At 46.3% G+C, this 20898-nt stretch overlaps 1 protein-coding gene across 3 annotated transcripts in view; it reads left to right on the forward strand.

Annotated features, from left to right (window-relative positions):
- Positions 1-3050: 3050 nt before the first annotated feature.
- The window catches only part of LOC137375828 (PRELI domain-containing protein 1, mitochondrial-like), a 42565-nt gene continuing 24717 nt past the window's right edge, over positions 3051-20898 (forward strand). The window contains exons 1-3 of one of the 3 annotated variants that reach the window (XM_068043344.1): positions 3051-3143; positions 4989-5170; positions 6939-7161. In XM_068043344.1, coding sequence (XP_067899445.1) covers positions 5079-5170; positions 6939-7161 — 315 coding nt within the window. In that variant the 5' untranslated portion in view covers positions 3051-3143; positions 4989-5078. Of the gene's footprint in view, positions 3166-4988; positions 5171-6938; positions 7162-20898 lie in introns of all 3 variants that reach the window. The other 2 variants (XM_068043342.1, XM_068043343.1) reach the window with 2 other exon arrangements.

Consider the following 20898-nt stretch of genomic DNA (forward strand, 5'->3'; position numbering starts at 1 on the left):
TAATTTATTGTTTCTGCTCCTTTGAAAGGCGGCACATTGAATTGATTTCTAATTGATGATACAGTCATCTTAATTGGCACTTTAAGGAGTAAAAGGTGAACTAGATGTGTTATTTGTATATTAATTGTGTTTATTTGGTTGCAGGTGGTGGGCATTAACTGAGGATTCACTTGGGCTCCTATAAATAGGAACAGATTGAAACTGGGCTTAGAGTTTAAGAGGTGCAGGTTTTTAATGTGTATCTCTGAATAAATGCTTATAAAAGTGTGTAAAGATTGCTTCTGTTTTATCCTTCACCGCCCGGGCTTTCTGGAGAGTAACAATATGGACCTTTTTCATCTTGCAATTCCTAGGTTGCATTAGTAAATTTGCACATTTGTTGACTTTGCCTTTTTAAGTGTTATACAGTATATATTTAATTATTTTTATTTTAAAGAATTTATAAATTAAATAAAATTATTCGAAAAGTGTAACAGGTGGACATAACAAATCCCATGGCATTTTTGGAAGAAGAGTTCTCCCATTGTTCTTACCAATAGTTATTTCTCAACTAACACCACTAAAACAGATTATCTGGTCAATATCACAATGTGGTTTGTGGGATCTTGCTGTGCACAAATTGGTTGTTGCATGTAGTAGTGACAGTAGTGACTATACTTCAAAAGTACTTCATTACCTGTAAAATGCTTTGCGACATAAATGCAAGTTCTTTCCTTCTGAAAATTAACTTTTCAGATGGGTATGCAGGTGAAACACTGGGAGGTGAAAGAAAAAATAAAAACACGAGACCATTTTTAAAAATAGCTGGATAAATGTTTGGTTAGAAATAGGATCATCTAACTAATCTAATTGCATTTTTGATGAAGTAACAGAGAAGGTTGATGAAGGGACTGCAGTGGATGTTGTCTATATGGTTTTTTAAAAGCGCTTGATAAAGTACCACATAAAAGGCTGGTTAACCAAATTGAGGCTCGTGAAATAGGAGGGTCAGTGTTCAATTGGATAAAAAATTGGCTTGAGGACAGAAAACAGTATGTTGCAGTAAATGCTTGCTTTTCAGACTGGAAGATGGTAAATAGTGGTGTTCCCCAAGGGTCAGTGCTGGGACCACTGCTTTTGTTTTGTTATACATGAAAGGCTTGAATCTTGGAATACAGAGTAATATCTCAAAATTTTCCAATTACACCAAAATTGGAGGTGTGGCAAACAGTGAGGATGAAATGAATTGCCTGCAACAGGACATAGATAGGCTAACGGAGTGGGTGAACAGGTGGCAGATGGAATTTCATACAGAGAAATGTGTGGTGTTGCATTTTGGCAGAAAGAATAGGGAGGGAGAATATATACTTAATGGCACAATCCTGAAGAGTGTACAGGAACAGGGGGACCTGGGGATGCATGTGCATCAATCTTTGAAGGTGGCAGGACATATTGAGAGAGTGGTTAGTAAAGCAGATGGGATCTTGGACTTCCTAAATAGAGGCATTGAGTACAAAAGCAGGGAAGTTATGCTGAACATCTATAAACTCTGGTTAGGCCCCAACTGGAGTATTGCACCCAGTCCTGGTCACCATACTTCAGAAAGGACGTGAGAGTCCTTGAGAAGATACAGAGGAGATTTACCAGAATGGTTCCAGGGGGATTTTAGTCACAAGGTTAGATTGGAAAAGCTGGTTTGTCCTCCTTAGAACAAAGGAGATTGAGGGGAGATTTACTAGGTGTACACAATTATGACAGGCTTAGGTAAGTTGGACAAGGCAAAACTGTTCCCATTATCTAATGGTGCAAGGACTAGGGGACAGATTGGAAGTTTTGAGCAAAGGATTTCGGGGGAATATGAGGAAGTACCTTTTTACACAGAGGGTTGCAATGACCTAGAACCCACTGCCCACAAGGGTGGTGGACATGAAGACGATCAATGACTTCAAAAGGAAATTAGATGGCCACTTGAGGGAAATAGATGGAGCAGGGGAGTGGGACTGACTGGATAGCTACGTGGAGAGCTGGCAGGGACTCAATGGACTGAATGGCCTCCTATGCCTCTAAATGACTCTATGTAGTGAAGTTTAAGTAGTTCTAGAGATAATTAAAAACTCTATGGTTAGACAAATGGCACACTACATTTGGATTAGGAAACCGTTAAATTTACACTATGCATCTGGCTGCATTACAAGAACTTGTGAGTAGGACTGCTGAATTACGCTGCCTCCTCTACACAAAAATTGACATCCACTTGTCTCAAAATGTACCTCACCTCTCTTCCCCTCCCCTCCCCAACACTTTTGCTTTGCTTGGGGATTCAAGGTTACAAATGTCACTAAACATTTGCAAGACCTGGAGTTCATACCCACAATGTGCTGCAGAGTTGGAAACCTGAGCAAAGCAGCGCCAGCATCATCAGGTTGGAGTTGGGGACATTCGTGATAGGCAGTCTCAGTATTTCAACATTTTCAATGTTGTTATCTCTGCATGAGAGACCGCCAGTACCAAGGTCTTTACAGTACCTTCATGCAACAAGCATTTAAGTATAAATTTCTGTGTAGATCAGCAATGATCTACCAGATGTCACCCCCAGTCCTGATAGAGATTGAAATCCAGGCTAAGGGCAGAGCTGTCAGATTTTTCATGGCCTCTGATAATATGATGATTTTGTTGTATCACTGTGTACATTTTTGCTTTGACTGCAAACTTTCTTAGTAGGTAAGATAGTCTAAATCACTGCGCCCTGAATTACAAAAATGGCTACACTTCAAAAGTATTTCAGTAGCTGTTAAACCCTTTGGAACAGTCTGAGGTTGTCTAAGGTCATTATATAGTATAGTCATCACTGTCACTACTACATGCAACAACCAAATTTGTGCACAGCAAGATCCCACAAACCACATTGTGATATTGACCAGATAATCTGTTTTAGTGGTGTTAGTTGAGAAATAACTATTGGTAACCTCTAAATAACTAGAAATGTAAGTTTTTCTAGTCTCAGTTTCCCAATGGGACTGGCTTTCGTTACGGCGCCTGCGCGGCTCCGCGGCCTTTGCCCCGGAAGTGGATCTGTTGCGGGCCGGTGGGTGGGGGAAGATGATGGAGTGGCGGGAGCCTTGCTGATGTTGGGCGGCTCCAACTCGCAGAGGAACATGAGGCAGGTAGAGCGGCCGGGCGTTGAGGGTTAGTGCGACTCCGTTTCAGAGAATTAAGAGGGGAGGGAATTGCCATTGGATCTTGGAACCGCTGTGCAGATCCGGTTGCGACCTTGAACCCTGGAATGGACACCGAGAGGGGAAGGACGGAGAAACGATGGAGGGAGAGAAGGGCGGTCTGGTCCAGGAGGGGTGGTGCGGTTAACGGACATAGTTGTAAAATGTCCCTGGGCGCTGTTCATGAACGTTATGAAACACAATTTGACACTGAACCATATAAGGAGATGTTAGGGCTGTTGATGAAAAGCTTGGTCAAAGAGGAGCTTTGTGGAGCGTCTTAAAGGAGGAAAGAGAGGTTTGGGAAGGGAATTCCAGAACTTAGGGCCTTGGCAGCTGAAGGCACAGCCAGCAATAGTGGAGTAATTAAAATTGGGGATGCACAAATGAACTGAATTAGATGAGTGCCGATACCTTGCAGGGTTGTGGGGCTGGAGGAGATTACAGAGATACGGAGGGATGAGGTTGTGGAGGGATTCGAAAGGATGAGAATTTTAAAATCAAAATGCTGCTTAACTGTGTGCCATTGTAGGTCAGCGAGTGGGGAAGTGAGTGGCTGAATGGGAGTTGGGGCAAGTAACGACAAAGACAGCAGAGCTTTGGATGACTGACCTCAAGTTTGTGGAGGGTAGAATGTGAGAGACCAGCCAGGAGTATGTTGGGATAGTCAAGTCTAGAGGTAACAAAGGCATGAATGAGGGTTTCAGCAGCAGGTGAGCTGAGGCAAAGCATTCTGTGTGTGTGGGTGGCTGCCAGGAGAGCACTCGCATGCTTTCAGCAACTGTTTTTGCTCTGCTTTCTACTGTCCACCCACCCTCATGTCTCAGAAATGTTCACATTTATAATCATGGCAATGTATGTTTTGATGACAGATGCAGACTCCATCATTGACATTATGCAATTAACAAATAAATGAATTACCAGTTAATCCTGTTTTTAAGTGGTTAAATGCTTTATTTTAAAATAGGTTTGTGAAGTACCAGGAAAGTAATAGGTTGTAATCCTGGGATAAGATTGTATGAAAACATAGTGTGAGTGAAGATAGGGGAGGAAGCCCTCAATGGCTGACTTCTAATGTATTATGTCTATCAAAAACTCAGAGAACTTGGGATTTAAAACTTAACTCACCAGTCAGAAAATATGCTAGTTGCAGGTCACAGTGCCAATATTTATATCAGGAGGTTTTGGTGTAGCATTCTAAATATAACCTCATTTCCTGGCATCATTCTAGTGAATTGCTGCTGTACCATTCCATAGCTTTAATATCCTTCCTGTAATGTGGTATCCACAACTGCATGTAATATGCCAACTATGAAGAGCATTCAAGTTCAGGTAGTGAATTTCCCATGGTATGATTTCATACTAGATGTGATTGCTTTTGAATAAAACCAAGTATGTGTTGTAATCGTGATTGCGCAGTACAATTCTCGGAACCTCATAGCCACTTCTGCTTTTAAAAAGTTGGCATTAATTATATTTTTGCATGAACAATAGAGAGAGAGCTTTAAAAGAAAAAAAGGTTGAGGTTGGTACACTTCTATTCCCAACCTCCCTTTAACTAGAGAAATAGCCTGGAGAGGCTGGTGGTGGGAAAGGTGCAGTGCCTCAGGGAGGGATAGTTCTGAGACAGGTAGCATTTGCGGTCTCATAGGGAAATTGATGAGCAGGGGAATATAGCATTAGCTACTGGGAAGAGAGTGACAGGGAAATTGGATTTGAGAGAATTTATATAGTACTGCCATTAATCTGATGACAACAGTAACATGATGGTTAACTATTCTTAAAACAATCTAGGTAATCATCATCCAGGACTAATAATCTCTTCCCACTTGACCAAGGCACCCAGTTCCATTTTCATTGTTTCATTCCTATCCTCTGTGAACAATGGTGAAGTATTTCCTAGGTCTGAATGACCTGAAGAGCTCATGGGACCAAGTATTTGCTGCATTCTGGCAGCGCTATCCAAACCCATACAGGTGAGTGCAAATTAATTTTCAGGGTTTATGTATTAATTTGAATTGTGAGGAACAATGGGGACTGTTAGGAAGTTGGTTGCCACGTGTTTTTCATCTTTGGGATATGCGGTTTGAATCTATGACAGACAGTTGGATTAAATGCCTCTGCTGGTTGTAATGGTCCTGAGTGAAGTGAATTTCTGATGTTTTAACACAGTAGCTTGTGTACATGCAGTAACAGCACCAAATTTGGCACAAAACTGCCAGCTTTTCAGAGGCAATGGCTGGCACATGTGGGAAATGGAAAAATTCATATTGGCGCAGGCCTCTCTGTAGCAGCTTTCCATCTCATGAGCAGATGGTTTGCGCCTTGGTCAACTCTGTGTTCAGCGAAACTGGCGTGTCCTCTACAGGGCTCAAGCCTGGGCAAAATTTATGGAGACCCTGGGCTGCCCAAATATCAGGGTGCCCCTCTTGACCTCCCCAGTTGGGTCCAAAGGAATCTAGCGCACTACGTTTTGCTCCCTCTTGGTTGCAGGAGTTACCAGAAAGGTGACATAGTTGGCCATCAGTCCACTTTTGGGCTCCACTCTGGATTTTTTTGTTAGGTTTTACTCCCTTAGCCTTCATCCCTCCTGAGATATTCACAAGGTAGTAGGGCCATTTGCCCATAGTTGGAAGTTTGGTTTACGAGCACCTTGGCGTGTCCACATACAGTGGGCCTGCACACTGCAACTCTGGGGACTAAACCTCCTCCAAGCTCCTCAGAAGCTTTTGCCTGGGGCTACAAAGGACCCAGTTTCTGTGTGTCACCACATGGAGGCACAGCAGAGGACTTGCTGATGGAGACAGGGAAAGACTTGGCTCTCCTTTTCACATTGCTGCTAGCCAGTGTTGTAGGCTGAAAGTGAGAAGCATATTAGCATGCAAAAAGTGAGCAGCACACTAACTCTTTCCACCTACACATGAGGTGCATCACACTGACACACTATTGTTGCAGTAGAGTGTGCTATTCTGACTTGTGGTTAAGCCACATCTTTCAGACAGAGTGCTTTATTCCTCATCTGCCTCTGCTTGAAGTAGAAAAGGATTCCATTGCACAGCAGACATTCCGTATGTAACACTTGCATTATATAGCAGCGTACATTGAAATGTCTCAAGCACTTGAGAATTGATCATCTTTGAATTATATGGCACCTTTAACATAGGAAAGTGCTTCGTATATGTGACTATGAGCATGAGAGAAGATAAGACAGGTGACCAAAGATATGATTACAGATAGGTTTGGCATAGGCTTTTGAATGAGAGAATGGAAGTAGAAAGGAGAGGGTCTGAGGACCGTTCCAGAGTGTGTGACCAAGACAGCTGACTGCTACACCAGTGAAGGTGGAGCACAAGGAGGAGGGGATTAATAGAAGGCCTCATGGGTAAAGAAGGTAAAGGCTGTGGACTGGATTCTGAATGTCAAGGAATTTGATTCAGCGACAGAGAAAATGATTGTCATGTGGGAAAAAGTAGCAGTTATTCTGCATCATCAACATTCCACAACTAACAATGAAATGAATGACCAGTTAATCTAGTTATTTTTATGCTATTGTTTGTGGAAGGAATGCTGGTCAATGCTGTTGCTCTAAAATGAAATACTTTAACTGGTTTCTCGCTCGGGTTAAATAACACTACATTTCTATAATGAGTGAGTGGTTATTTGGAGTAATGGAAGATAAAAACATTTTGGCAATTTGAGCTAGAATTACTTCTAAGTTATACAGCCATGTTTGTTTTCCCTCAGCAAGCACGTTCTTACAGAGGATGTCATCCACCGTGAGGTAACTCCTGACAAGGTGCTTTCCCGACGACTGCTCACCAAGACAAGCATAGTGCCGCGGTGGGCAGAGAGATTGTTTCCTACCAACGTTGCCCACTCAGCCTTCGTTTTAGAAGATTCAGTAATGGACTTGAAACACAAAACTCTAACTACATTTACATGGAACATCAACCATTCACGGCTTATGGTATGTCATGACATTTGAATTTTTAAAAAAATTGAATTTTCTACCCCTGGTTTTAGTTCCTCAGTGGATGTATTGGGTAGGTGGATATTTTGCATACCTCTTGCAGTGTGGTTGTGTCATTGGATGGTAGGAGGCATAGGAACTCCCTATTGGGAAAATGACTAATCTCCACGTGCTTCCCCTGGAGAGCCTGGAGCTTGCTCTGGGGGGGAAGCGTAGTCCTGGAGCCCCTGAATACTCATCTACACTTGGTACACTAACACACTATGGTGTCAGGATATAGGGAAGATTTTTTAATATTTTTAGGTTAAGGTATAATATATATACCTGTGGTAGTGCTAGCTCTTCAATTAGAGCTAGCTAATCCCATTTCCTTGTGTCCTTTCGTTTCAAATGCTTTAATTTCCTTTCCAAATATATTCTCAGACTCATTAGTCACTTAGTGACCATTCCAAATATAACCTCTCACATTGGATATCGTCATTCTAGGAAATCTTCACTTACCTTATCCATAGCTTTAATATCCTTCCTATAATAGAGCATCTAGAGCTACATGCAGTACTCCAGTTGTGGCCTAACTCGTGTCTTTTACCTGAACTGCGGTACTTCCTGCCATCTTTTGTGCTCCTTTAGAACCATTCTGCATGAACTGTCTCTTCACAAATATTTCTGATAATGAAGTGTTAACTTTAGACAAGTACTGTCAGATTTCACAGACTTCAGTTTCTGAGCTTGTCTCAAAACTTCTACTTTAAAACATAACGAACCCCTATGTTCTCCAGTACTCCTCACCAGTCTCCATAGCTGCACCCTACATAAACCATAACTTGCCCAAACCTAGACTGCTCATCGTATCCTGCATTGTGTCTCATTCCCCAATCGTGTCTGCCTTCATCAACCTCTACTGGTTTTCTCTGTCGCTGAATCAAATTCCTTGACATTCAGAATCCAGTCCGCAGCCTTTACCTTCTTTACCCATGAGGCCTTCTATTAATCCCCTCCTCCTTGTGTTCCACCTTCATTGGTGTAGCAGTCAGCTGTCTTGGTCACACACTCTGGAATGCTCCTCAGACGCTCCTTTCTGCTTCTATTCTCTCATTCAAAAGCCTATGCCAAACCCATCTGTAATCATACCTTTGGTCACCTGTCATATCTTCTCTCATGCTCATCGTCACGTATACGAAGCATCTTGGAGCACTTTCCTATGTTAAAGGTGCCATAAAGGCCTGTGTCCTCAGTACCTTGCTCTACGGCAGCGAGGCCTGGACAACGTATGCCAGCCAAGAGCGACATCTCAATTCATTCCATCTTCGCTGCCTTCGGAGAATACTTGGCATCAGGTGGCAGGACTATATCTCCAACACAGAAGTCCTTGAAGCGGCCAACATCCCCAGCTTATACACACTACTGAGTCAGCGGCGCTTGAGATGGCTTGGCCATGTGAGCCGCATGGAAGATGGCAGGATCCCCAAAGACACATTGTACAGCGAGCTCGCCACTGGTATCAGACCCACCGGCCGTCCATGTCTCCGTTATAAAGACGTCTGCAAACGCGACATGAAATCGTGTGACATTGATCACAAGTCGTGGGAGTCAGTTGCCAGCATTCGCCAGAGCTGGCGGGCAGCCATAAAGACAGGGCTAAATTGTGGCGAGTCGAAGAGACTTAGTAGTTGGCAGGAAAAAAGACAGAGGCGCAAGGGGAGAGCCAACTGTGCAACAGCCCCAACAAACAAATTTCTCTGCAGCACCTGTGGAAGAGCCTGTCACTCCAGAATTGGCCTTTATAGCCACTCCAGGCGCTGCTTCACAAACCACTGACCACCTCCAGGCGCGTATCCATTGTCTCTCGAGATAAGGAGGCCCAAAAGGATAATTTCAAGTTGCATCTTTCAAAGATATACAGCTGCTAGTACTTTTTATTGCATAGAATATAGAACACATGAATGTGCCATTCAGCCCAATCAGTCCATGCCACCATTTATGCTTCCTCGAGCTTACTCATCTAACACGGTGAGCGTAACCCTCAATTCCCTTCCCCCTCATGGTAATCTAGCTTCCCCTTAAATGCATCTATGCTATTAGTCTCAACTACCTGTGATAGCAAGTTCCACTTTCTCACCACTCTGGGTAAAATAGTTTCTTCTGAATTCCCAATTTGATTCCTTGCAACTGTGCTGTGTTGTTGACCCTTAATTTTGCTCTTTCGCCACAAGTGGAAATACACTTTGTGTCTACCCTCTTAATCTTTCATCATTTTAAAGACCTCTATTAGGTCATCCCTCAGCCTTTTCAAAAGAAATGAGACCTAGCCTGTTCATCCTTTCCTGATGGGTTTAACCTTTGCAGTTCTGATATCACCCTTCTGAATTTTTTTTGCACCCTCTCCGGTGCTTCTACGTTCTTTTTATAATATGACGATCAGAACTGTACACAGTACTCCATGTGGTCTAATCAAGATTCGGTACAAGCTTAGCTTAACCTCTGTAATTGCAATTCTATCCCTCTAGAAATAAACCCCAGGACTTGGTTTGTTTTTGTTCTGGCTTTATTGACCTGTGTTGCAACAGTGTGATTTGTGTATTTGTACTCCAAGATCTTTCTGCTCTTCTACCCCATTTAGTATCTTATTTTCCAAGTAATGCAATTGTTGGATCCCATCAGTTACAAAGAGACGAAGTCCGACCGTAACTTTTAGAAACTTTATTGCAGTATATGTTTGTTACGTTGCAAGGTTACAAAAAGCAAAATAAAGAACATGCAAAAGAGCAAAACAAAAAGAAAGAAACTAACAAAACAAAAGAACATGTGTTCACTACAGCAAGCCTTTCTTATAGTTATTCAAACAAAACTAGTAACGCCCCCCACCCCCCCCCCCCCCTTGTTTGAGTGGTTTGCAGATTTCTGTTATCAGTGCATTTTATTTCACTAGTTTCACATCCCCCCCCCCCCCCCCTTGAACTTTAGGCTGATTATTAAACAATAGGTTACTATTAAGCTATCTGCAGCTGTCCTGTTAGCTTCTGCTTGTTTTTTTATAAATTGACTCTACAGCTTCACAGTTAGTCTGTTAGCTGATTAGTTTACTTTTAATCTGTTCCCACAGTATGTATCCCCACAGACTCCCCTTTGATTCCTCAAACTCCTTTAAGAATCATTCCATCAATCCCGCCTTGATGCCTTTAATGGTCTCTACTGGTCTAGAAACAGCCTTCAACACCTGGAGGGGGTTGCGCTTTATACATCGCCTGCTTGTGCCACAAGACGGGGCGGTGGGAGCTCTGTAAAGGCATAAGCTTAGCAGGGGCTTCAGTTACTTGTTTACAACAGCACTTAATAAGCAAAAACATAAAATACAAAGTTATGATTATAACAAAGAAGATCAAGCCCTGTACCATTGAGGTCCCTATTGAGCCCAACCACCCGGTCGCCCAACCCCATAAGGTGGGAGTTGGGGGTTGTTTGAGCTTTTCTATCTCCTTTCGGATGTGCTCCACCAGATTAGAGATCTCTTCGGAGCTGTCTGGAATGTAGGTGCAGCATTCGTGGCCTATCAAGGCGCAAGTACCCCCCTTTTCTGCAAGGATAAAATCTAGGGCCATTCGGTTCTGAAGGGCCACTGTTCGAGTGGCTACCATTTTGGCATTTATCTTAACCAGGGCTTCGGCGGTGTCATTGGCCACCTTTTCTAGAACAGAGGCCATGTTAATAGATTCCCTGGCCAGCTTAGCTGTCCCATACCAGGGAAACAAGATCGCAAAGAATCTTTCCGTCTCCGTGATAGCTAGCCACCGTGAGGTGGCACAGGCAGGGAGGTCAAGTGACGGATATAAGGTGTAACATAACCCAAATAACATGATCCCGTCCAAAGTTTCGGTAACCAGGGATAGGCCTTGTGGCTGCAAATAAAGTAAGTGCCATTATAGGAGGTGAATTTGGATGCATTTAGTGCCTTGGGCAGAAACGTGAGATTCCAATGGCTTTGACCTGTGTGATTAAAAAGGGAAATGGAGACGTTGTCGCCTGGGAGGGTCTATGAACACAGTATAGTTGCAAATGCTATTACCGATGGGGTAGCCATCGGTCAAATTACGGGACATGCACACTATTCCCATTGGCTGTCCCACTTCTGAGGTATTGGTCAATGCGAGATAAGGAACTGTACTCGAGCCATTAAAGGAAGGTGTATACGAGCCCCACATGCTATCGTTATACCCGGATGATATCAGGTTTTGGCGAATCCCGAACCTATACAAAGGGGGGTCGCAAACCCCCTGTCTCAACGTATGGGTTGTCAGCCACCATCCCATCTGGGATGTATTAAGAGGTATGGGCCGTAACGGAATACCTCCTCTGGAATGGATGGGCAAGTGTGCACATACCCAACAGCTAGGGGTATTAGCTGCCTTGGCATAGGTATAAAACATGTAAAGGAAAGTGTTAACGTGCAATTCCTTGGACACTCGATTAGTTCCCCAAAGTGGAAAGGTTTGGTTAGCCAAAAGTAAGCAGATACTTAAAATGCAGGCAAAGAGGATAATAAAAATTCTGAACGTGTTGGCAAATGGTAATTGTCCTGATAGGTCGGTGTTTAGTCACGGGTCGCTCGCTTGACGTGAGAGGCGTGTATCCAGGCTTTCTTCCCTTTGACTTTAACTGCTGCCTGAGTGGTCAGTAGCACCTGGAAAGGTCCCTCCCACTTGGCGCCCAATGGTTCTTTATGTATTTTCTTCACGTAGACCCAGACTCCCGGGACGATGTCATGCCCTCCTGGTTGGTCACCCCAAGCTGCCGATACCTGCGAGGAAGCAGAACTGATAGCATTTGTTAGGTTCTGACAATATTCTAGTAGAGCATCACTCATCAGGTGACAAACGGCTTTTCGCAAATCAATTGTTCCCGGCAGAGACATGGGTCTCCCTGTTATTATTTCAAATGGATTCAGGCCCGTAGTTCTGTTCGGAGTCGCCCTAATGCTGCACAGAACTATCGACAATGCCTGGGGCCATGGTATTCCTTCCTGGTGATGCTTGGATAGTTGTTGCTTTAGGGTCTGGTTCATTCGCTCCACTTGGCCTGAGGACTGTGGGTGGTGAGGACAGTGTAAATCCCACGTAATGTTCAGTAGCCGATAGACTTCCTGACAGACCGCGCCTGTAAAATGAGTCCCTTGGTCAGAATCATTGCTGAGAGGTACTCCCCATCTGGGGATGTAGTCCTTACACAAGACCTTAGCGGTGTGGTTGGCCGTGGCTGTTCTGGCTGGGACAGCCTCTACTCATCTGGAAAATCTGTCGACAATAATGAGAATGCTGGTGTATCCCTGGCAAGGTGGGAGAGTGATATAGTCGACTTGCAAGCACTGGAATGGGCCGGCTGGAGCAGGAGCTCTTAGTTGAGGCATTATCGTGGTGGGTCCTGGATTGTTTTTCTGACGGACCACACAGCGGTCAGCCACCAACTGGGCGTGTTTTTTGAACCTCCGACCCCACCAGCTTTTCTGGAAACGAGCCGTCATCTGTTGCGTGGCCAGGTGCCCCCAGGAGTGAATCTGTTGGGCTAAAAAGGGCATCAGCGCCTGTGGCGCGACTGGCTTAATCGTGTCCCTTTGTCTCCAGATGCCGTTTTCGCAAAGCTTGATCCCTGCCTCTATCCATGTCCATTTTTCGTCTCTGGAGCTCTCGCCCTGCATCATTTGTAGATCTTGTGCCAGACTTGGGTGCATCCAGTTTACATGTTTGCGTCCCTACATCCGGAGAATCACCCTGCGAGGCGGCTCCCTTGGCTGCCTGGTCAGCTAGGGCGTTCCCCTGCACCTCTATGATATTGTCCTTCGTATGGGCTTTACATTTCAGAATGGACACCTCTTGTGGTAATTGCATGGCCTCCAGCAAGTCTCTAACCTCTTTCCTGTTTCGGATAGGTGTACCAGCGGCAGTGAGAAATCCTATCTTGCGTCACAACTGACCAAAGTTGTGAGCAACTCCAAAGGCGTATCGTGAGTCCATATAGATATTTGCCATCTTTCCCTCCGCTATCCGACAGGGCCTGTAATTCGGCCTGTTGGGCTGACGTTCCCGAGGGCAGACATCCCGTTGCCACAACTTCGTGTAGGGTTGTAACTGCCTACCCTGCTTTCCGGGTACCGTTGTCAATAAAGGAGGAGCCATCTGTAAAAAGGATTAAATCTGGATTGTGCAATGCCTCCTCCGCCGCTAAGGTTACTTCCTCTGTCTCTCTCATAGTCTCCACGCAATCATGCTCTTCCCCCTCTTGCTCCCCAGGCAACGGGAGCATATTTGCTGGGTTTACCGGGCTGGCTCGGACTATATGGAAGTTGGGGGCCTCTAGGACCGTTGTCCATCGGGTCCATCTGGCTGCTGTCACTTGGGATACTCTATTCATGGATAGCAATGTGTGGACGGTGTGCAGACACTTGACTGTTAGCTTTTGATCCAATACCAGACCTGCAGTAGCCATCACAGCTTGGCATGTAGCTTCCATGGCCCTTAGGCAACTGCCCCATCCTAGGGCCACGGTGTCCAGTTTTCTCGAATAGTATCCAATAGGTCTCTGTTGGTCCCCATGCTCCTGTGTCAATATGGCAGTCACATATCCCTCTCTTTCATGTACAAACAGAGTAAACGATTTCCCGTTGTTGGGGATTCCCAGGGCTGGCGCCGAGCACAAGTCCCTCTTTAAGCTTTCGAAGGCTTCTTGTTCTTTGGTTAGAGTAACTGATTCTTTAGAGGCCCGCTTTCCCTTCAAGAGATCAGTTAATGGTTGGACCAGCTGTGTGTAGGAGTCGATCCAATTTCTGTTGAAGTTACACAAACCCAAAAAGGACCTAAACTCCTGGATAGTGGTGGGCTGTTTTGCAGTCCGAATGGCTGTGGTCCTGTCCTGGGTGAATTCCCTCTTTCCTTTCGAAATGTTTTGTCCCAAGTACACAACCTCTCCTTGGGCTATTTGCGCTTTGTCGATACTGGCCTTGTGTCCTCTCCGATGATGGTGGTCCAGCAGGGTACGTAGATCTTGTTCATGTTGTCCTTCTGTTTCAGAGGCTAGCAGGATGTCGTCCACGTACTGTATGACCATGGAGTGCATGGAAGGTAACTCCCTCAAATGGTTTTGTAGGGCCATATGAAATATCGTAGGGCTGTTGTGGAAACCCTGTGGCAGCCGGGTCCAGGTGTACTGTTGTTGTTGAATGGTAAAGGTGAACCACGGTTGGACCTCGGGTGCTAGTGGCACCGACCAAAATCCATTGGCCATGTCGATAACAGAGAGCCATTCATGTTCCGGCCTCAGGGCATTGAATATCGTGGAGGGGTCAGCTACCAGAGGAGCCTTTTGATCAAAACACTGGTTCGCCCTCTATAGTCAACAGTAAGCCGCCAGGTCCCATTTGGTTTCCGTACTGGCCACACAGGGCTGTTGGAGGTACTGTGTGTCTTAACCAGCATGCCTCGCTCCTCTAGCTGTCTAATTATGGGTAAGATTCCTGCAATAGATGTTGAACTAATGGGGTATTGTTTAGTACAGGGCGGAGCGGATCCCGTAAACGTTGCCGGTTCCATTTGAAGTTGCCCACAATCGTTCTTATCCCGAGCCCATATTGGTTGCTCCCTCAGCTCCTCCTCCTTTAGACTTCTGATAGACCATGTTACCTGGCGGCCTTCAAAATGCAACGAGGAGGTCAGCTGGGTAAGAAGGTCCATACCCAGAAGGGCCTGGTCCACCGGACCTATCCAGACTGATGTTATCAATTTGTGTGGCCCAAGACCAATGCGTATGGGCTGGGTTTTCCTGACTTACCAACCCATGGCCACCGACTCGGTGGGCAGTCTTAACTTTACCGTCCATCGGTATGGAGTTCCCGTATTGTTGAGGTAGGCACGTCAATTCGGCTCCAGTATCCAGTAGGCAGTCTATGTCTTGGTCGCCCACCCTCGCAGTTATATACAATCCATCTCTTCGTTGTTCTATTAGTGCCAGAAGGGGCGCCGAAAGGGCGAGGGGGGCCTCCCCTAGTTTTTTGTCACATCAGGTAACTCCTTCTATTGCTGGGGCGGCACAGTGGCGTAGTGGTTAGCACCGCAGCCTCACAGCTCCAGCGACCCGGGTTCAGTTCTGGGTACTGCCTGTGTGGAGTTTGCGAGTTCTCCCTGTGTCTGCGTGGGTTTCCGCCAGGTGCTCCGGTTTCCTCCCACCTCCAAAAGACTTGCAGGTTGATAGGTAAATTGGCCATTGTAAATTGCCCCTAGTGTAGGTAAATGGTAGGAGAATGGTGGGGATGTGGTGGAGAATATGGGATTAATGTAGGATTAGTATAAATGGGTGGTTGTTGGTCGGCACAGACTCGGTGGGCCGAAGGGCCTGTTACAGTGCTGTATCTCTAAATAAATAAATAAAAATAAATAAATAAATAAAACTGTTTGAACTTCTCTAGAAGGTCATTACCATCAGGGGATGGACCTGGTCTCGGTGCTGGATTGTATCCTTGCAGTCCTCTGCCCCATCCCTTTACTCTACACGTCATAGCCCAATGGCCTTCCTTTCCGCAGTCGTGGCATGCCCCGGGTTGCTTATCAGGGCCTTTGGGCATCCAACCCGCCTGCAGGGCTCGAAGCTTTGCTCCCATCTCCCTGTCCAGCTGACTGCATCGGTCAACTACTGTCGTGAAGGATATATCTGTGCCGTCCCAATTCGGTAGGGTTACCCTCAACATCTTTGATAGTTCTGGTTTTAATCCCGCGACAATTGCCGACTTCAGAGGTGGAAAGTGGGAGTCGTCTAGTGCCTCTGGGGCAAGGTCCGTTATCCCCGAGTATTCCGACCAAACACATCTAAACCTCTCTTCATACTCCCACACCTCTTCGGTACCGTGTTGGTGACAGGCTATAATTTTATTCCAATCCGCCTTTGCGGGACAGTACGCTCACAGCCACTGTCTAATCGCAGCCCATCTGGCATCTAGTTGTTGCTCGTCCTCGCCCAAAGCAGTTTGGACCTCTCTGTTCAGCTTTCGCCCCGCTTGCCCGGGCACCATGACGGTCAAAATCTGTACCCCGTCCCATGGGTGGAGGTGGTAAATTCCCTTCAGACGTTCCAATTTTTCCCATGTTTTCTGGCTCCCCTTTTTCGGGTCAGGCAATTTTTCAGACCATTTGTCAATTTTCTCAGAGTCCGCCGGGATGTGTACCCAGTGTGTCTGGTGCTCAGACGTGATCACCTCGTTACCGTCTGTAGTTGTCTTTTCCTGCTTGGCCGTAACACGTTTCTGTTTAAGGTGGGTGAGCCGCGCAAAAGGAAACCCATCATCCGAATCACTTTCTTCGCTGGAGGACTCAGATTCCCCTATACTGGCTTCGCGCCGTTGTGTTTTCTGTAATTTTTTTTGTAATGAGTCCAAGTTCAGATACAAGTGGGGTGGTGGTGGTCCCGGTCCCTTCGGTTAGGTCGCCTGTTCTTCCTGTAATTGTTTCTTAAGTTCTTTTAATTCGATTTCTCACTTTTCTGATTTTAAGTTTCTCCTTCCTCAGTTCGCAAACTGTCTTCAATTGCTCCTTCGCACTGGTCAGATCGCGGTCGTGTTGAGTTTGTTGGATAATTTCATTACGCTGTCGGATCTGTCCCATGACGGCTAAGGACCATTGGGTTCGTTCTTTATCTTTTAAACGGGTCGTTTTCCCCCAAGCCCTCTTTATATCTTCCAAGGACCACTGTCCCTTGGAGGCACCATGTTTCTGTTCAATTTCAGTTACAGGTTTTAGCCAAATTAAACTGTTGTTCTATATATCCTTTTAACTGCCGAAGAATTTCATCTTCGGAAACGCCCAGCGGGGCCCGCCCGCCTTTGACGGTAGTTGGTAACTGTTGGTTGCCTTCGTCGGTCATTGTATCGATTCGTTCAGGGAGGGAAGGGGGTCTCGAGCCATGAGGCTTTTCAGCCGATCCGGTGTGAGCACAGTCAAACACTGCCGAGTCAGACTTCTATGAAAGGGACCTCGAGCCTAAGAAAAGTTCGGGATCGCGTGGTGGTAAACCAAAATCAGACAACGGCCGAGGACTTTTTAATATAAAGAGGAGTCCTTACCTCCGGGGCGCCGATATAGGTCCGATATCTAGGGCTTCGGTTTTAATCCTCCAGTGATCCTGCCGACTACGCCAAGTTGTTGGATCCCATCAGTTACAAAGAGAGACGAAGTCCGACTGTAACTTTTAGAAACTTTATTGCAGTATATGGTTGTTACGTTGCAAGGTTACAAAGAGCAAAACAAAAAGAAAGAAACAAAAGAACATGTGCTCACTACAGCAAGCCTTCCTTGTAGTTAGTCAAACAAAACTAGTAACGGCCCCCTCCTTGTTTCTGAGTGGTTTGCAGACTTCTGTTATCAGTGCATGATTGGTTCATTCGACAGCATTTTATTCTTGCATTTTATTTCACTAGTATCACATCCCCCCTCCTTGAACTGTTAGGCTGATTATTAAACAATTTCTTTTGGGCCTCCTTATCTCGAGAGACAATGGATACGCGCCTGGAGGTGGTCAGTGGTTTGTGAAGCAGCGCCTGGAGTGGCTATAAAGGCCAATTCTGGAGTGACAGGCTCTTCCACAGGTGCTGCAGAGAAATTTGTTTGTTGGGGCTGTTGCACAGTTGGCTCTCCCCTTGCGCCTCTGTCTTTTTTCCTGCCAACTACTAAGTCTCTTCGACTCGCCACAATTTAGCCCTGTCTTTATGGCTGCCCGCCAGCTCTGGCGAATGCTGGCAACTGACTCCCACGACTTGTGATCAATGTCACACGATTTCATGTCGCGTTTGCAGACGTCTTTATAACGGAGACATGGACGGCCGGTGGGTCTGATACCAGTGGCGAGCTCGCTGTACAATGTGTCTTTGGGGATCCTGCCATCTTCCATGCGGCTCACGTGGCCAAGCCATCTCAAGCGCCGCTGACTCAGTAGTGTGTATAAGCTGGGGGTGTTGGCCGCTTCAAGGACTTCTGTGTTGGAGATATAGTCCTGCCACCTGATGCCAAGTATTCTCCGAAGGCAGCGAAGATGGAATGAATTGAGACGTCGCTCTTGGCTGGCATACGTTGTCCAGGCCTCGCTGCCGTAGAGCAAGGTACTGAGGACACAGGCCTGATACACTCGGACTTTTGTGTTCCGTGTCAGTGCGCCATTTTCCCACACTCTCTTGGCCAGTCTGGACATAGCAGTGGAAGCCTTACCCATGCGCTTGTTGATTTCTGCATCTAGAGACAGGTTACAGGTGATAGTTGAGCCTAGGTAGGTGAACTCTTGAACCACTTCCAGAGCGTGGTCGCCAATATTGATGGATGGAGCATTTCTGACATCCTGCCCCATGATGTTCGTTTTCTTGAGGCTGATGGTTAGGCCAAATTCATTGCAGGCAGACGCAAACCTGTCGATGAGACTCTGCAGGCATTCTTCAGTGTGAGATGTTAAAGCAGCATCGTCAGCAAAGAGGAGTTCTCTGATGAGGACTTTCCGTACTTTGGACTTCGCTCTTAGACGGGCAAGGTTGAACAACCTGCCCCCTGATCTTGTGTGGAGGAAAATTCCTTCTTCAGAGGATTTGAACGCATGTGAAAGCAGCAGGGAGAAGAAAATCCCAAAAAGTGTGGGTGCGAGAACACAGCCCTGTTTCACACCACTCAGGATAGGAAAGGGCTCTGATGAGGAGCCACCATGTTGAATTGTGCCTTTCATATTGTCATGGAATGAGGTGATGATACTTAGTAGCTTTGGTGGACATCCGATCTTTTCTAGTAGTCTGAAGAGACCACGTCTGCTAACGAGGTCAAAGGCTTTGGTGAGATCAATGAAAGCAATGTAGAGGGGCATCTGTTGTTCACGGCATTTCTCCTGTATCTGACGAAGGGAGAACAGCATGTCAATAGTCGATCTCTCTGCACGAAAGCCACACTGTGCCTCAGGGTAGACGCGCTCGGCCAGCTTCTGGAGCCTGTTCAGAGCGACTCGAGCAAAGACTCCCCACTATGCTGAGCAGGGAGATTCCACGGTAGTTGTTGCAGTCACCGCGGTCACCTTTGTTTTTATAGAGGGTGATGATGTTGGCATCGCGCATGTCCTGGGGTACTGCTCCCTCGTCCCAGCACAGGCATAGCAGTTCATGTAGTGCTGAGAGTATAGCAGGCTTGGCACTCTTGATTATTTCAGGGGTAATGCTGTCCTTCCCAGGGGCTTTTCCGCTGGCTAGGGAATCAATGGCATCACTGAGTTCCGATTTGGTTGGCTGTATATCCAGCTCATCCATGACTGGTAGAGGCTGGGCTGCATTGAGGGCAGTCTCAGTGACAGCATTCTCCCTGGAGTACAGTTCTAGGTAGTGCTCAACCCAGCGGTCCATCTGTTTGAGTTGGTCAGTGATTATGTCCCCCGATTTAGATTTGAGGGGGGTGATCTTCTTGATGGTTGGCCCAAGAGCTCTCTTCATGCCATCATACATTCCTCTGATGTTTCCGGTGTCTGAGGCCAGCTGAATATGGCTGCATAGGTGTTGCCAGTAGTCGTTTGCGCAACGCCTAGCTGTTCTTTGTGCAGTACTTCTGGCTGCTTTAAGTGCTGCGGATGTTAAATCGCTGGGGGCTTTCTTGTAGTTCAAAAGTGCAATGCGCTTAGCGGCTATGACAGGTTCCAGCTCTTCATTATGAGATTGAAACCAGTCTGCATTTCTCTTCGCACTTTTGCCGTAGGTGGTCAAAGCTGACTCATAGATGGCGTCTCTGATGTGGGCCCACTTGGTCTCAGCATCCCCTGTGGGAGTGTTTTGAAGGGCTGTTACAAGTGAATTTAGAAATTTTTGTAACAGCTGTGGGTGAGAAATTCTGCTCGTGTTGATGCGCGGGTGGCCCTTCTGCTTGGAATGATGCAACTTCTTTGGTCTGAGTCTAACCTTGCTGCACACCAGGGAGTGGTCGGTGTCGCAGTCCGCACTGTGGAAGCTGCGTGTGATTTGAACACTGTTTAAGGCGGCTCGCCTTGTGACAATGAGGTCTAGCTGGTGCCAACGACGTGATCTTGGGTGCCTCCATGAAACCTGGTGACAGGGTTTAGTGTGAAAGAGCGAGTTGGTGATGCAGAGGTTATGATAGGTACACAACTCAAGCAGTCTCTGCCCGTTCTCATTCATCCTTCCAACGCCATAGCGCCCAAGGCAGGAGGGCCATGAGTCATGGTCGGCCCCAACCCTGGCATTAAAGTCCCCCAGCAGGAATAGGTGTTCGGTGTTGGGGATGCTGCTAATGATGTTATGGAGTTGTTCATAGAACTGGTCTTTAGCTTCAGGTGCGGAGCAGAGTGTTGGAGCATAGATGCTGAGTAGGTGTACTGGACCAGAGGTGGTGAGCAGTCGGATGGACAGTATGCGTTCCGAGCCATTTGAGGGAGGCTCTATCATGCTGAGCAAGGAGTTTCTGATGGCGAAGCCCACTCCATGCTGTCTTGGTTCTTCAGGATCCCTGCCCTGCCAGAAGAAGGTGTAGTCTTGCTCTGCTAGAGAGCCACTCGCGGGGAGGCGAGTCTCCTGAAGTGCTGCAATGTCCACATTGAATCTACTGAGCTCGTTGTTAATGATGGCGGTCTTCCGAGAATCGTTGATTTGTGTAAGGTCTTCCGACAGGCCAGGACACATAGTTCTGACGTTCCAGCTTGCAAAGCGAAGGGCTGGTACCTTCTTTCCTTTTT

This window comes from Heterodontus francisci, chromosome 12 (genome assembly GCF_036365525.1).
Source record: "Heterodontus francisci isolate sHetFra1 chromosome 12, sHetFra1.hap1, whole genome shotgun sequence".
NCBI classification, from domain to species: domain Eukaryota; kingdom Metazoa; phylum Chordata; class Chondrichthyes; order Heterodontiformes; family Heterodontidae; genus Heterodontus; species Heterodontus francisci.